The 18,002-nt window shown below is 39.8% G+C and overlaps 2 protein-coding genes across 2 annotated transcripts in view; both read right to left on the bottom strand.

Annotated features, from left to right (window-relative positions):
- Nucleotides 1–17,357, bottom strand: part of LOC121874808 (putative neural-cadherin 2) — a 103,456-nt gene extending 86,099 nt beyond the window's left edge. The window contains exon 1 of the mRNA XM_042379095.1: nt 17,176–17,357. The gene's annotated coding sequence lies outside the window, so the exon portion shown is untranslated. The remainder of the gene's footprint in view (nt 1–17,175) is intronic.
- A 351-nt stretch (nt 17,358–17,708) lies between these two features.
- LOC121874807 (putative neural-cadherin 2) overlaps nt 17,709–18,002 on the bottom strand; it is a 97,163-nt gene continuing 96,869 nt past the window's right edge. The window contains exon 4 of the mRNA XM_042379094.1: nt 17,709–17,729. Coding sequence (XP_042235028.1) covers nt 17,709–17,729 — 21 coding nt within the window. The remainder of the gene's footprint in view (nt 17,730–18,002) is intronic.

The raw sequence follows: 18,002 nt of genomic DNA, 5'->3' as shown, positions 1-18,002 counted from the left end.
ACACATATCACCTTGAAACTTATGGCAATTTATATATCCAAGGAAAAGGCAGCATCGTATTCGTATACTATTTGTGCACTTTGGTGAGGTTTATTAGCTATATATGTATTTTATTCTCTACAGTTTATATGTGTACTCTGTGTGTGTGTGTGTGCGCGTGTGCGTGTGTGTGTGTGTGTGTGTGCCCAAGTATAATGTGGTACAGTAATAATGTAGATAATTTTTGTGAAGGGAAAGTGGTATACTCTGGTAAATTGAACATCTTGTTTATATGTTTTGTAATATAAATGGCAGCAGGAAGGTACGCGTTAGGAGGCATGTTGGTCGACGATTTAAAGTCTTTTGCTTGAAGTTTAGGTATAGATAGGGCGCCATAATATGTGTAAGAGTTATGCAATTGACTCGAAATTTTATAAGTTTCAGAATATTTATCAGACTGCGGGGGGTAACTGGTGTGCATTTAATTCATCATAAAGATAGTTTATGATCCTGTACCATTAATAGATATAGTACTTCATATTTATTAAACCAAGAACATACAATAGACCTTACCTAAACTTACCTAATATCCTAACCAAACCAAGAACCGGTAAGATTATCATTACGGGAACTTAAGTCATCTTCTTATTTATCCTACCCACAACCCTGGTCCCACACCCTCCCTTACCATGGCAACACTCTCAATAGCTCCGCAGTATCTCATGTTATTGACACGATCATCCATAAACAATATCTCCTTTAAACACCAGTCGTTGATGTCTACTTAATACATTCATCACCATCACAATGTGTATAAGGGACTCAACGCTGAACCTTGATGTAGACTAACTTTCTCTTCAATATTGTATTAATTAGCTCCTTCGCATATCCTCTCCACCATCCTAAGCACGTTCTTTGCCGTATCTCCTTATTCCTTAGGCAGCAGCACAACACTTTTCTCAGGACTTTGTTTTCTATGTTCGCGAGATTTACAAACGCACAGCACAACTTGTCATTTTCCTTAATTAAAAACTTTCTCCTTGTCTTGTCACATAATGCCAGCAGTATTCATTGTTCTCTCTCTCTCTCTCTCTCTCTCTCTCTCTCATGAAGGCACATTGCATCTCACCGACCTCCACATCCCCCTCAACCTCTGTTCTACTATCAGCTCTTGTGACTTTATAAAATTATTCCATTAACTTAATCCCCTTGCAATATCCACAGTCCATTTCGTTAGTCTCCCGGCTGTACAATAACACTATCAAACCTTTCTCTCTCTTCTTTTATCTCTCGGTATCTTTTCTCACCTCTCCACCCTTCTCCACATCTCTCCGTCAATCACTCCACCAAGTCATCCTCCAACACCTTCACCATCGCCTCCTCCACTAGTGCCACTGACGGTCCACAAGGATGCTTTCCTCTTCAGTCTATAGGGTACCATCTTCACCTCTTCCTACTGCATTGTCCGTCACTGGTTTCTCTGTTCCTACCATTTCTGCAGTAGTTTGTTTTGTTTTTTTTGTCCACATTCAATTTTTTTTTCTATCCTCTCTGCATAAGGTATTCCCATCTTCATTTCACACCTCGTCCTCTTTTTAAAGGAAAGAAAAGGAAAGAAAACCGATAAAGGAAATAATAAAAAAAAAACAAAGGAAAATACAGAAAAAAAATCACACGTATGAGAGAAAATTAATATTGTTTTTATTTCTCTAAAACGAATAAATCCCAAGTATACATTAAGCTTAACACTATGCATTTACAACACTTGTATTGTCAAGGCGTGGATGCGGGATGAAAGCCAACTTTAGCTATATACCATAACTTTGTCACTGGAAGTTCGTCTCGTGTGGGTGTGTGTTTTTTTTTTCTGCCTCGGTGGAAAGTTGTGTTTGAAAGTAAAAGTTGAAACGAACGGTACTAAATGGGTTCTAGTTTCTCTCTTGAGTTATTTACCACTATGTATTATTCTTAACCTCTTTTTCTGTCAACCTTAGTATTTTACGCTATAAAAATCCTCTCTCTCTCTCTCTCTCTCTCTCTCTCTCTCTCTCTTTTTTCTTCCTTCCTTCTCTTTCTTGTTTTTTTTTCATACCACTCTGCTTTTATTCTTGTGAGTCTCTTTCTTCTCTATTCTCCTTTGTCCAGGTTTTTCCTCACTTGCTTTCAATCTTGCTCTTACCATTTCTATTTTCTTCCTTTTTTTCCTTCCGTCATTTTTTTCTTTTCCACAGTTAATTGTCTTTTGTCTCTCCTTTTCTCTTTCTCTTTTTGTTTTCCTTTATCTCTCCCTTTTCATCTATTTTCAAACTTTTTCTTATTATTATTCTTTTTATTTGCCTTTTAACTAGCCTTCTTCTCCTTCGTTTCTTCCCTTTTTTTCTTCTTCGTCTTTCCTTTTTCTTCTTCTATTTCGCGTGACTTCTTCTCTTCCTTGTTTTAATCCCCATTTATAAACCTTCTTTCTCGTACCAAACTATCACTGCTCGCTTTTCTATTCTTCCTTAGTCTCTTAGTTCCTCCCATCTCTGTCTGTCTGTCCGTCTCAACCAGCTTTCCTCAGATAACTCCCTGCAACATTCCCGCCAGGTGTTCGTTGTAACTCTGCGTGCGATTGGTCCTGTGTGTGACTATGGCTGTACGCTTAAGTTCTTAATTCCCTTCTGGTGTTATAATGACATCTAACAGGATGTATGATCTCGTCTAGAAACTCGCCACTGCCAGATCTTGCGACAATGGGGATTCTAGTCCTTCAATAGAATCAACATGTCCAAATATCTCTAATTACTTCACGCAGCACAACTCGGCGGCTATCTTGTACCCCACGTCTCCGGTTGTATACCAGGCCTGGAGTTCCTGGTTCTCTGTGCTGTTCGGTTCAGTCGGTGGCTCACGCTGCTCTCCCATGACCATCACCACCACCACACAAATATGGTTCGGTTGCCAACTAATCCTAATACAATACATTATAAGTTAGACACCTTATATCCTATAACACAGGATATGGCTCTTACATTATGTTTTAACAACCAATACTAAATAACACTGATATAATAAAAACATCGTAAATAAAAAAACATTAGAAAACTTATATAGGCATACTGTACAGGCCGTGAACCATCCTCATTGACATTGGTCGTTCTCGGGTATCAACTAATTAGCCAATCATAGACAGCGGTGTAAATTTCGCAGAGGTGAAAAATAATATGGATTCTGACGATGTATATTTTTTTTTAAGATGAAAAAAAAAATATACATCGGTGAACATTATCAAATAAAAGTTCAATATTTTCTATTCTATTACATCAAAGTTTCATAGACCCTCCAGGAAAACTCCTTACACTTGAGTCTTACGCAAATACATTAAAGACGAGAAAACTGTGAAAATTTTAGCCTTTCTAAACATCAAACACGAGCATGCTAGGCTGCTACTGATGGCTGGTGTAGTGGTGAGGATGAATCAATGAAAGCGTCTGAAAAAAAAATACATATTCATTTCTTTCCAGTATATCTTATCTATCACATTAGATCTGGAACTGAAAATAAGAACAACTTCCCGAACTGAATATATATGAAACATTAAAACTTGACCGTTACAGGAAAATACGAGTACAGCGTTCATTAAACCCTCACTGAATACTGTTGCTACACAGTGATAAAAGGCTAAACATTTTACGCTCGAATACAAGCAAGAGCAACCAACATAACACTTGCGTTTTGTTGGTACAGAAAGATTAGAATTGACACTGTAACCAGAGTGTGATTAGAACTTATCAAGATTCGTTGGTAAGGATTAGACTAATCACTGCATACCAAAACGGGAGTAGATTTCTAATTTCATCTCATTGACAAGAGAATGAAAGTTTGGGGCCTTTTTTTTTTTGCCAAAGCTGTATTTTTGGTTGTGTTAGGTTAGGCTAGTTTAGGTTAGATAAATTTATGTTAGATTAGGTTATGTAAGGCTGGGGTTGTTAAGGTTACGTTTAAACTACATTAGTTAGGTTATGTTGGATTCCATTCGATTTGATTAGGTTAGGTTAGTTTAGGTTAGGTAAGGTTAGGTTAGGTTATTTTTCTCCTGAAATACTAATAAACTTCTATCGCGTTACCTTACTTGTCTCGTGTGTGTGTGTGTCTCTTCATTAAACATATTGAAGTGTCATGGCATTGCATGTGTTAGATTAGACTATTGTAGCTCCTCCCAATTACCATGCTGTGGAATGTAGTGGGAGGAAGGTTAGGTGAGCGTGTCACTCATCATCAGTTTTCACCATCGCTCATCATCAGTTCTTCACCATCAGTCATTATAATTCACCACTACGCCTTTACTACTCACCATCACTCACCAACACTAACTAATCATCAGTCTACATCATCATTCACCATCAGTGTATGTACTTTCACTCGCTATCATCTCGCACTATCATTCACCATTAACCCCACACCATAATTCACCATCACCCCACACCATCACCCCACACACCATCACTCATCATCACTCACCATCACCCCACTCTAGCATTCATCATTCCCCTCCCCCTCCCCTCCCCCCTCACACAGTCCCAACAGGCACCCTCGCAACATTACCTGACAAATACCACCACTTAGTCTGGCTATTACTCCGGAGACCCCACACAGTTCCACTCTGGCTGTAATGGTTGTGAAGGATATTTGTCAACTCCCAACACTTGAGGTAATGCTAATACTGAGAGCGACACAAGCTGGTGATGTGGGAATTGAGTAAACGCGTAGGAAAAAAAAAAGAGTAGATAAGGAGGTGTGAGGGAAATTGAGAAAATGTAGAGAAAATAGAAATAGAGGATAAAGGAATTGAGAAAAGATAGAGAGGAAACATTAAAATAAGATGAGGGAATTAAAAAAAAACGTAAAGAAAGAAATTGATGGTGGAGAAATTAAGAAAACATAAAGGAAATAGTAAAGGAAGAAGAAGGAATTGGGAAAAAGAATGAAAATCATCCTTACTGTGGAGCATATGCGTATTATTGACGCCGGAGCATATACACATTTCTTAAACCGGAGCATTTACACATCTTTGAACCGAGGTACATACTGTACACATTCCTTAAACCGGAGCATATATCCATTCCTTGCTTTATCGTAAGATTAACTGCCTCCCCAACACTAATAGTTATGTAAAGTGATCTGCTGTAGAAAATTGTATTACAAAGCGTCGGGTGAAACTTCATATAAATTTGTGGTCTTTTTAGGCTAATGTTCGCCTCGGGAAACCTACAACTCTAAACCTTTCTTTAGAATGTGAGTTTTAGCGTCTCTCTCTTCCATGTTAGAGCCCTCACTACCCAGTCTCCACACACACACACACACACACACACACACACATATACACATACATATACATACATACATAAATATATATATATATATATATATATATATATATATATATATATATATATATATATATATATATATATATATATATATATATATATATATATTATCAGTGTATATAAATTTTAAGCTGTCAGCTGCTATAGAAGTTTTAATTATGTTTATTGTGTTGTTGTTCAATTACCATAATTGCCTGATATATAATTTGTTTATTCTATTTATATGAGCTTTTACACTCATGACTAAAGTGGTGTAATTATTATTGCATTATATATATATATATATATATATATATATATATATATATATATATATATATATATATATATATATATATTAGACAGTCTGCATTTGTGTGTGTGTATGTCAGTGCATGTGTATATAAAAATCCTACACGTATGGTGAAGAAGTGATTGTTTTTTACATGTGCATGTGTGTGCCTGTGTATTTAGGTGAATGTATATGCCCTTTTTGTGTGTACATACTCGTGTCCGTGTGTGTGTGAACAAACGCAGGGGAATCGGTTTTGATGATAGTTGTGACATGGAGTGGGCGCCGGCCCCGACCGTCCTGGGCTTCAATATGGAGCTTATGAGTCAAAGCCAAGCTCACAGAGAGACTCAATACTGACAAGCTTAAAAGGAGATACAACGATTTAGTTAAAACTCAATTTTTAGGTCGGTAGTTTATTAATAGAGAGATAATCAAACTTTCATGAGAGTTAAAAAAGCTTAATTAAGATCACTTTTCAGTCAAAGACGTTGACTTCTGACTAGATATATCAAAGGCCGGACGTCCTGATGGATATCATATCAAGATCGCCACAGTAATTAGATTTAACAATGACACATGTCTCAACCTATCCTTCACCAATTACTTCTTAAAAATAAAAAATCTCTTGTGACTTTATAAAGAAAGGACATTAGATATGGGGAAGATATATATATTTTTTTATTTCAATAACTGGATCTTTCATATACAGTACACATTGTACCATGAAGGTATATTTATGTACACATGATAACGGGGCTTCAAACACATAACACACACGTACAGTTACACAGGATATATTATATTTCTCTCTTACTAGACGTTCCTACTTAAAGGGAATTAAAAAATTTTCGTCGAGTCTTAACATTAAGGTAAAAACCAATTTCCTTTCATGAAACGTTAACGTGAATCCTCCGACAGAATCATTACCGCCAGATCACATATCTTAGCCTATAGTAAAACCAATTAGTTTAATAATGACTCTCGGTTGGCGAAACTCCCAATAGCGTAGGCCAGATTTATAGTAGTAATTTTATCTCTCCGGCTGGATATTTCTCTCCTTTTTTAGATAATTATAACCCATTGTTTTTATTTGTTCCTGAATATAAATCAGTGTATTTTATCTCTTTAGGATAGTTAGGTATGAAACTAAGCAGAGGCTCTAAATATATCTTATGTCCAGATCTAGGACTAATACTACAAATCAGTTGGTCATGTAACAGGAAATCCTCTTACATTACTACATTAAGATATATTTTCAAGGCCCATATCAGGATACCATAGTCACCAGGATACCCTATGTCGATCCTGTATATATTAATGTCTTGATCCTTTTGTGTGGGTTGATACCACAGTACAATGACATATACTCGGACGAACCCAAACCATATACCACCATATAAAGACTATCGTATCTAATTAAATAAACGAGTTACGCATCACTTGGTCTCAGCATTTTCCTCTTTCTGATCTTCTACTTGATCTAAAGTCGTCCATTGTCGTCGTTCATTTAATTTATTCTATGGCCACTTTCTCCTGCCATGTCAATATTCATCACTTGACGTCTAAGTGGATGAGGGAAGAGGTGCTTTGTGTCTGGTCGCTGCTGGAGTCACACTGAATAGTATTGTTGGTGTACTATTTTTTATCGTTTTTGGGAGGGATATATTTTATTTGTCCTCAGGTGTGGTAAATAAGAATGGTATTAGAAAAAAAATGATTCTATAAAGATCTCTATTTCGTCTTTATTTTGTATTTCTATATCATCTACTGAAATATATTCTCTCGTGAATATATACAGTAGTTTTCTTTAGTGTCTGTGTTTCATTTATCATATCTTAATTATTTTGCATATGACTGTCCTGTATATCCTCACATATACACTACCCTTCATTTATACCTATCATTTACCCTTTATTTATATGAGCCCACTCTTCATATTTAGCAGTTATAGATATACTGGTGCTGCTATAGCGTACGGTCAGATAATGCTAAAAAAAAAAGTTTAGAAGTCTTTTTAGGGAAAATATAAAATATCCTGGGGTTAAAATGCTAATTCAAGTAAGTTAATACGGAAGCGTCAATGCCATTTTATTATTTTTATTAATTTAGTTATTCTCTTATAAATTATATTGCATTATACTCTTAATCTCTTCATATTACGGACAGTATATTCTACTAAAGTATACTGGACAGTAAGTAACATCAAAGACAATTTACTGAAACACGTGTGTGATTCTTACAAAAGTATACTGAACAGTTGACAGAGTGAAGCCTTGTCTGTATTCAAGCTCGACATAACTTTTCACGAATTCAAAAGAAATGGAAGAATCCAGACACTATAATTAATGTTCCGGTAACAAGTTTTATATAACACTCAAGTGCCTGAGAATTGCAAAAAAAAAATACCATGGTACTCGTAATGGATATTTTTGTAATGTTTTCTGTAATGTTGTTTGATAAGCGAGATTGATAGGTCGTTCAGTTTATTCTCTCCTTTGACGAGTCGACGAGTTCTGTGTATTGATCTGTCGTGTTTTTTTGGTCCCTGTGTTGTTGTTCCGGTGCTGAGATCTGACCTTTTCTGCTTTATGGCTAACTAGATTATCATCATTAAGTGTTTGTAGAACATTGCGAGGTACAAAATATGATTCCTTTTTATTGTTGTACGGAATATTGATGTACTTTTCAATTGGATAACAAATTAGTGTTGAGTGGTTGAGTCTGGAACATTCTCACTTGGTTGTCACGGGAGATGTAATGCCTAAACAATGTATTGATCACTAGCAGGTAGCGGCGTGCAGAGAGCAAAGGTATTTCTCTGTTAAGTTATGTGAACAATCACCTGCCTGTTGTACTATGGAGATTTCATGCAAGTATTTCTTTTGACATGTCTTACAATTAACGCTCAATACTTCATTATACTGTTCTCGCCATAGTTCCTGTCATGCACCAACGCTGACTGCAGGCCATGCGATGCCTGACTGACAGAGACCAGTCATTTTTCTTCCTGAAATACACACCCCAGTGTCAGTCCACAACCGTACTAAATTCATACTAATGAATGTATATATAACAAAATAAATATTCTACATTATTTTGGTGTATTTGACTTTGATGAGATTCGTCTTCTTAGTTTTGTGAACCAGGGGGCGGAAAAAATTTGTATTGCCACTGTAGGAGAGAATAGCAAACTGTACCCAGGAGACGATGGTGCCTGGCCTGGCCAACAAGAGGAAACTGTATTTATAGATAGTCCTTAGTGAGTCTACAAGCTAGGCAGGGCTCTGTAATAGATGCTCTGGTGATTTTTGTTAAAATTATTCATATTCGTTTCTTGGTTTTGTTTAATAATAAAATATATAATATCGTAAGATTTTGGTGACCGCGAAAAAAAAAGGTCGAGCTGCAAGTTATGAGGTTAGATTTTTATGTGAAATACTTTTAAAAATATTGGGGAATATCCTGAGCATGGATCATAATATCTGAAGACTAACGTATACAACAGTTGACTTGTAGAAACATAACTCTATTTTGCACTCTGCATGTGAACTGGTACTCAGTATGGAGGAAGTTGCAGCTATTGTTTGTGGCGTAGAACATGTGTCTTGGGGATGTGTTTTGGTACTCTTAGTAATGTCAATAGGTTAAGCAAGACGTTCATACATACCTATTTACCGTGACAGACAAACAACACCCTGGGTAGGTTAGTCTAATTGTTTTATTAATCTGCTCACAGAAGTACAAAGCCACTGTATCCTTACCTCGTCCACACAGCCTGTCAGCCAACACACACACACACACACACACACACACACACACACATACACACACTGCAGGTTTATACACTAACGAAATGGCCAACGTGTACAGTATTTAGTCCACAGCTTATTCTTATGTTCATGTCAGTCTGTGTTATAGCGTCTGGTAGGTCTACGCGAGGCAACTCTGATACATCCAGGTGAAGTAAAACAGATATCACAATACTGCTAATTTCTGAGGTGAAATATAATTGTAAATATAACACAGCTGATAGTGACATACCTTGTTCAACACTCTACCTCAGTTCTTAGTGTTATCTATACCTGTCATACACACGGTGGCTGGATACAATTGGCTTTTGTTTTTAATTTATGGATCGTTAGGTGAACGGGTACTTAGCTCTCTTGTGCCAGAAACTATGAATAGGTTTAAGGTGAAAGACTATATTTCCACATTTTCGTTCTGTGAGATTTCTATTTGAGTGAAATATTCGTTCTAATTGGTTAGTTCACTGATACACTGATAAAGATATTGCTATAATTTCAATAACAGAATAAAATCAAGCTTGACAGAACTAATGTCCGATTCAGTCTATTTGGGGAAATATGATAAACCCTGAGACTAAAGATTTCGGGCAATATGACGTCCGCGCCTCTGCTCTCGCCATCTGATGAATTGATAAAGGAAATATAACAAATAATAAATGCACTCAGGTGAGGGATAGGCTCCAAATAGGTAAGGCTAAAAAAAAATCAGGTTAGTCTATGTATGGATACATGATGCATGTTATCTGCTCACCTCACGTGTATCAAACCGCTTGTGGTGTGAAGTACTTACAAGAGAGTACTTTAGCATATGCAGTAGTACGCACACCTGATTATTATTATTATTATTATTATTATTATTATTATTATTATTATTATTATTATTATTATTATTATTATTATTATTAAACACCTACTTCCATAAACCAATAAAACACTCTAACATTCTCTTCACCTTTATGAAAACTTCCAATATGTCCATAAGATTTATGATTCTCTTCCTATGTATTTACTGTACTCCTCTATATGTTTCCTGATATACTGTACTAACTTAATACAGGTCACACTATCATGGGACACTGTTATGTATATGTTATGTACTTTATTATCTATTCAATTACGTTTTGTAGTTCTGTATTATTAACATTATTCTTTTTGTACTTTTTCTGTTGGGGACCCATAACAAATATTTATTGTGTATTTTCATTACTTGTGAAATAATATCTACATTATATACATGGATGTATATATCTGGTGTGTATAATTAACCCGGCAGGTATATATAACGACGTATTACAATTATCTCTAATATCAACTAACTTTCTCTCTTTCTTATTTGCATATTTCTCCTTTAAATTTACACCTACACAATCCATATCGTCTTATATGTCCGGTTGTAAGAGTTGACTCCCTGGTATTCTCTGTCTGGGAGTTTAACCAATTCTTTTGTGACTTTTGGGGAATGTGAGCTTGGGGGGGGTGTATGGGGAGAGAGAGAGGAGGGGGGATAGTGGAAGGAAGCGGGAGGGGAGGGATTGGGGACGAGGGAGGGGGGGGTGGGGAGAGAGGTAGGAGGGAGCAGTGGGGTGGGTTCTCCGAGTCTTCAATCTAGTTCCACAACGAGAGAAACTTGAGAGGCTGAAAGGCGACGCCCTCTTACCATTCTTTGCTTAAGAGAAGAACAAACAAACTTCCCAACCAGAGAATTCGTGGATATCGTAAGCTTTTAGAGGGACTCGTCTCTTGATGAGGTGGGAACTGGTTATGGAGGTCACAGTGTGTGTGAGTGTGTGTGTGTGCGAGCGCGCGTGTGTGTGTGTGTGAGTGTGTGTGTGTGCGCATGCGCACACAGGGTGGTGAAATGAGTCTAGTGTGGCTGCATTATGTTAGTGATAAGGTGCAAGCACTGCTGCTCTCTCCCGCTTTCAGCTACCGCCATTGGCTAGCCCTAGTGGCGAACAGGGAAGCAACTTGCATAAGTCTTCCCCTAACCATCAAGACTCCTGCTGTGCCTCCTCGTGGTAACACACGTTAACTGGGTACCTCGTGGGCCCAGGATAGACCAGCAGGGGATCTCGGAGTAGCAGTGGGCCCCGGACGGACGGAGTATAGGCCCACTAGCATGTGGACACGACCTGCCGCCTACCAACCATTGCCCCACTGCCTTGCGGATTAACCTTGGTAGGTATAAGGCTACGGGAGTAAACCCCGAACGAAAAATCTGCGGTGGAGCCCCGCACCAGGCAGACATGCTTACAGAGCTCCAACAAGACCCCAACGGCGGTACAGGCGGAAGAGGTGACCACCATGGAAACCCAACGACTAAACCGGCGGACACGGGCAATACCTGGTGGACAGGCTACTAAAGCGAAACCCAGCAAACTGGGCTATCGGCACTCCATTGCACCTCTCCCTCTCACCAGTCGTTGAAACACCTGCACCACTGGATCAGGAAAATGGAGAGCCAAGATGTGTGGTTGCAGCCTTCGCGCCTGCCTCACCACATAAATCAGCTCACACGCAGCCATCATCCATCTCATCATACCTCTCATCATCATCAAAACCCCTATACAACCAAAAGTCCTATGGCGACGGACGGGTGGCGACTGGGGGGAGGCAGAGATGACTTCCGGGAGTCTCTAGTCACAACTCTGCACATGGGCGGCACAGATAAGATGGACATTTTTGCACTGGGATCTAGGCAGCAGTGCAATCCGGTTCTATCTGAGAGGCCCCTTCGACGAGCCACTCAACTCACCCCAAACGGGGAGGGGGCTAGAAAAGGTGCCCTAAACATAGCCTGCCTAAAAACCTAACCTGACTGGGAAACTGCACCCAGTAGAGTCATCCTAATGAGGTCGAAAACAAAGTCAAATTCATAGATCCAAACGAAAACAAACCATACAACCTTGGCCTGTACGTGGCTTTCATACCGAACCAAGGCTTTCGACTCTGTCAACAGTGAAGCACTCTGGTGGACCCTCAGACTTTTTGGCTGCTCACCAAAATTTATCGCCATTGTGAGGCAACACCATGAAAGTAGGAACGGCAATGTGCTGCACAACGGCACCCAGTCTGAGCTCTTCCTCATCCAAACAGGGGTTAAACAAAGGTGTGTACTGGCACCAACTCTCTTTTCCATTTTCTTGGATGCCTTCCTTACTCATGCCACCGCCAATTTAGCCGGCGGGGTGGATATCGAGTAGCGGGTGAAGGGGGGTCTTTTCAACCTAAGACGACTCCAGGCAAGAACTAAGGTGTTGGCAGCTTTCATTACTGAACTTCAGTATGCAAACGACCTCACCCTTGTTGCTCACACTGAACACGACCAACTGGAGATCCTGATCACCCACGCAGATGCGAATGGACTTCGGCCTTGAGGTGAATGTACGTAAGATTCAGATTATGTTTCAACCTGCCCCTGGTTCAGACACACCTCCACCATCCATCCAGCTTAACGGTACTACCCTCTCTAATGTTACCCACTTTCGGTATCTCGGCTCCCACCTGTCCACCACCGCAAACATTGATGAAGAGATTCAGTATCGGATCAGATGTGCATCTCAAGCCTTTGGCAGACTCCGAAACCGTGTCTTCAGCTGTAGGGAGCTGAAATTATATACAAAGCTGCACGTATATTGAGCAGTGATCCTCCGCACCATGCTATATGGCAGTGAGACATGCGTCACATACAGGAGGCCCCTCATGGCACTTGAAAACTTTCACCAACGTAGTCTACGTTCCATCCCCGAGTTTGCTGGGATGACAAGAGAACAAGTGCCAGTATTCTTACTGACACCAACTCTAGGAGCGTCGAGGCTACCATTATCCACGAACAACTATGCTGGACTGGCCATGTTACCCGCATGGACGACAGTAGACTGCCAATGCATCTACTTTACAGTCACCTAAGGAATAGTAAACGTAACGCCGGCGGGCAATTGAAAAGGTATAAGGATAGTCCAAGACAAACCTGAAAAAGTGCCAAATCGACCCCCTGACCTGGGAGTTGACTACTCCACATCGTAAGGCTCGGAGGAGCACCACACGAGAAGGTGTCAATACTTTCGAGTTAGCCCGACTGCAAACCGAAGCAGACAAGCGCTCCCGTATGGGCCTGTTTAATCACCTCAAAACTCACCAACCTAGGTGACAAACCTAATAACTCATATCATTGTATCATATCTGGATTATCGTCATACTCTATTCCGAGTGAGAGCAAAGTAGTAATATTCGTAGTAGTAGTAGTGTGTGTGTGTTCAAGAGGGGTGTTTTTGTTATTATGGAGAGTGGTTGTTTTGTTTGATGGGGGTGAGTGGGGTGGCTGTGTTTGTGATGACCGACTGTGTTTATGACGAGTTGAGTAACTATGTTTGGAAGGAGTGACTAGACACGACTGGGGTCACGTCTCTAGTAAAAAAAAAGCACCAGTAAAACATTATCAACAACACTCGCCAACTCCCTAACTCTTAACACATCCACCGGGATGACTTACAGGGCGTGTGATCTTATAACCAGAATCATCTAAACCACAACCCTGACCACTTACACTTTCGTTTAATCTCTTAATATAAACAAAATTCGAATAAAAAAGTCACTTGTATATGGAATTTATTTATCATATACCAAACGTACAATACTTCAGCAGTTAAAGATCTAGAAACTGTGAACTCAATGTTAGTTATAAAATGTCGGGAAAATTTTATTAACTTTGTAGTAAATCACCTAAGTTATTCCTGGTTCTCTGGTCAGGTGCCAAGACGATGTTGAGTAAGGTGCCAAGATGGTTCACAAGATATTTATTTTCATATGGTATTAATCACAGGATAAAGCGGTGATTACGGGAGCTCATGGAGCACCAGGGTGCACGAGGATCACAGGGTGCACGAGGGTCACAGGGTGCACGAGGATCACAGGGTGCACGAGGATCACAGGGTGCACGAGGATCACAGGGTGCACGAGGATCACAGGGTGCACGAGGATCACAAGGTGCACGAGGATCACAGGGTACACGAGGATCACAGGGTGCACGAGGATCACAAGGTGCACGAGGATCACAGGGTGCACGAGGATCACAGGGTGCACGATTACCATGGCTGGGAACTAGGTACAATGTTAATTATCTAGGTTTATTACACAATACCTTACTACCCTTCCCGTATAGATATTTACTGTTAAGACTACCTGAGGCCCAATTAAACCCAGGGTAACGAAACAGGTGTGGGGTCATTAATTGCGTGTTGAAATAGAAGGAATACGAGGTCTCTATGTAAACAGCAATGAATATAAACAATGAGGATGATTTGTTTACCTCTCATACACTGGTGACTTATTTGTAAACAACAGGTAATCGTAAACAACCAGCTGTTAAAAGCCTGTGAGGTGAGGAGGAGGAAGAGGAGGTGTATGATGTATGAGCATTGGGAGTGAGAAGGAGGAGGAGAAGGAGGAGAGAGAGGAGGAGTGTTGTATGAGCTGTGGGAGTGAGGAGGAGGAGAAGGAGGAGGAAGAGGAGGTGTGTGATATATGAGTTGTGGGAGGAAGAGGGGGAGGTTTCTGAGGTAGCTGTGAAGGGAGGGGGAGGGGGAGGGGGGGGGGCTATGTGTGGTGATGCTGAGGTTGGGGCCGTTGATTCTTAGGACTTAAGACCCGTAATTGTTGTGATCGTTAAACCCATATTAACGTCCACTGAAAAGAAGATACATCATTTTTAAGAAAACTGGCTGATTACTACTAAATGGTTGTAATAAAAAGAACGATTTTTTTCTTCTTTTAACAAATAGCTCGCCGTTTCCACTAATGTTTGTTCGACATCCGCAGCAGCGAGGTACATTTCGGTTGAAAGTTCATAGTCAACATATATACCTTTAACAAGTAAAACACAGGGCGTTAGATATAAGAGCAGAAACAAAATAAAGTTATTGTAATTCATTTTGCGATTATCTTTATGATTCTGAACGATATCCTCATCGTGTGTGTTGGTGCAGTGAGGATCTGCACGCCTGAGCGCCTTTACTAAGCTTTGGCAGTTAGGAAGTTGACAACTGTGATCACATCAGCACAATATTAACTTCAGAATGACATCACGGGAGGAGTCAGTCGGCTGTTGAATAAGTTTTCGCCCTGGGAGGCTGACCCGTCACGACTATCACTGGCTATTCTGGGGTCGTGCTGTTTTGAGAGACATATTGTGTCTTTAGTTCTCTCAATATGATGATAGAGTTCTGTTTTCGTACTTGTATAGAAGGATTCAGCATGTTGAATATACCCAGGTCGTACTAACTGTGCATTCTGAAGGTTCATATATACTGTCCACCCACTAGGACACCGCAGATTACATTCTGAAGAACAGTCACTGAATGCTGATGTGTCCCTCATTGATGTAGGAATACTATTTGATATGTGAGGCTAAACACCTGACCAATCAGCATCCTCAACTACAAAGGTAACTAACTTACCCAAATTCGCAGCGTGGTGCACGGGTTTACTGTAAGAGACGAGTACCTCTTTCCTCGTGTTTGACTGGAGATCTCCAACATCCTCGACGGTGTCTCGGCATATCCTGAGACATTCGTCACCATAACTCACACACAGCAGTTTCTCACAAATTTGTTTTCGTCTGTCTGGATTTTCTTGCTTGGCCTTAGTAAGAAGTAGGTCACTTATACTTTGTCTGTGAAGGTACAAGATGGTGTCGCCAGGTTCTACTTTAGTGATACTGCTTTCCACACTACCTGAAATTCCACCATCTTTTCCGCAATGTTTAGTGACAATTTCCTGTTAGATGTCCAAGTCTGCATCGCTTAATCCATTCACAGGCTCACGCTACCAGTGATGGGAGAGAAAGGAAGTTAACTTTGATCCACTTTTAACATTACGCTTCTGGAAGTCCTGTCATACTTGTTTATGTATTTTCTTAAAACGTTTCGTCTGTATCAGTCTAAGAGTTAACGTTCACAATTTGTATGCACCCATGTACCAACAGCGGGTCCAGGCTGCTTCCTGCTACATGCCTCCTGCTACACGCCTGAGGGCAACAATAAGCTACGCTCACTATTCATCCTCGAAACACACGATACCAGTAACTCAGAATAAAAATGAGACATTACATAATATATTCAAGACGTATTTTCGCTCATGAACGAGTTTGTGGGCTGTTAAGGAATCGCTTATACCATCTGTTACTATTTTAATCTATCCATAGTGTGCTCGCGTTAACTCTTGAAACGACAGACAGATTTTCTTGAAATTTGATTTAGTCACAGGTCGTCTCTAGACCTTCGATGGTATTCATAAAACTAATGACTAAATTTTTGTAACACGGCACTCGAAGGTGTCCGGGTATCGCTTTTTTGACATATGATTAACACATAGAATATATTGTATGTGCATTATTTAATACACAACTGTTATCTAATAAAACTTTCTTACAGAATATTATTATAAAAAAAAAAAGATATACGTATATCAAGATAACGCTGTTTGATATTATTGCTAATTTGCCATGAGGAGGGTTTTCGATAGGTGTATTTAGCCATGACGTTAATTTTGGACATGTACTTACCGTTAAGATAGCCTAGAACAGAAGTACTTACCGTTAAGATGGTCTAGGCCAGAAGTACTTACCGTAAAGATGGTCTAGGCCAGAAGTACTTACCGTTAAGATGGTCTAGAACAGAAGTACTTACCGTTAAGATGGTCTAGGCCAGAAGTACTTACCGTTAAGATGGTCTAGGCCAGAAGTACTTACCGTGAGTATGGTTTTGGGTAAGTGTCTGTCGTCCTCCTCCGTGATCTGGGTCTCGTGCAGTGCCCTGGGGAAGTAGGGGGCGTGGTCGTTGATGTCTACTACATGTACCACCACTCGCGCCTCGCTGCTGCCCTCACCACCATTACCACCACCACCACCACGACCACGAACCTCCACCAACAGTTCGTGCTAATTGAGAGAGAGAGAGAGAGAGAGAGAGAGAGAGAGAGATAGAGAGAGAGAGAGAGAGAGAGAGTATTAGTACGTGAAACAGGGTATCATCTTCACCATAATCACCAAAAGGAAAAAAAATCATGTTAGTACATACAATATGGAGCGTTAAAGGTTAAATTATATTCTACAACGATATTACTGAAGAAAAAAGTCTTACTTTTTTGCCAGGAACAGGTGTAGAAAGAGGAAGACAGGAAGGATTTACAAATAAAACTTTATCGGTGTAAGTTTGATGAAAGAAGGGATCTCGGACCTAAAGCAATGACCATTAGAGTTAATTCAAGCCATGATCACAACAGTTAATCTGGCATTTTCTCTGCCTGGCGAGGGATCAAGTGAGACTTTCAACGCAATACCAGAGATATACTGACTGAGGAGAGGCCTGAATTTACCTCGAGGATTTGGGTTACAACGAAAGTGAGAATTAGACCAGTGGGTAAGTGATTTAGAACTGGGACGAGTTAGACTTAAGGCTAACGATGTATATTTGTTTTAGAACTATGACTTATTAGAACTGTTTTAGATCTAGGACTAACTGAAGACGTCACTAGAACTAAAGGAAGGATTTGATAATAAGAACAACAACAACAACT

Source organism: Homarus americanus, unplaced genomic scaffold, assembly GCF_018991925.1.
Source record: "Homarus americanus isolate GMGI-L3 unplaced genomic scaffold, GMGI_Hamer_2.0 scaffold56009, whole genome shotgun sequence".
Lineage (NCBI taxonomy): Eukaryota > Metazoa > Arthropoda > Malacostraca > Decapoda > Nephropidae > Homarus > Homarus americanus.
Note: the sequence above shows the minus strand (reverse complement) of the source record. Positions and strands in the feature narration are given on the sequence as shown.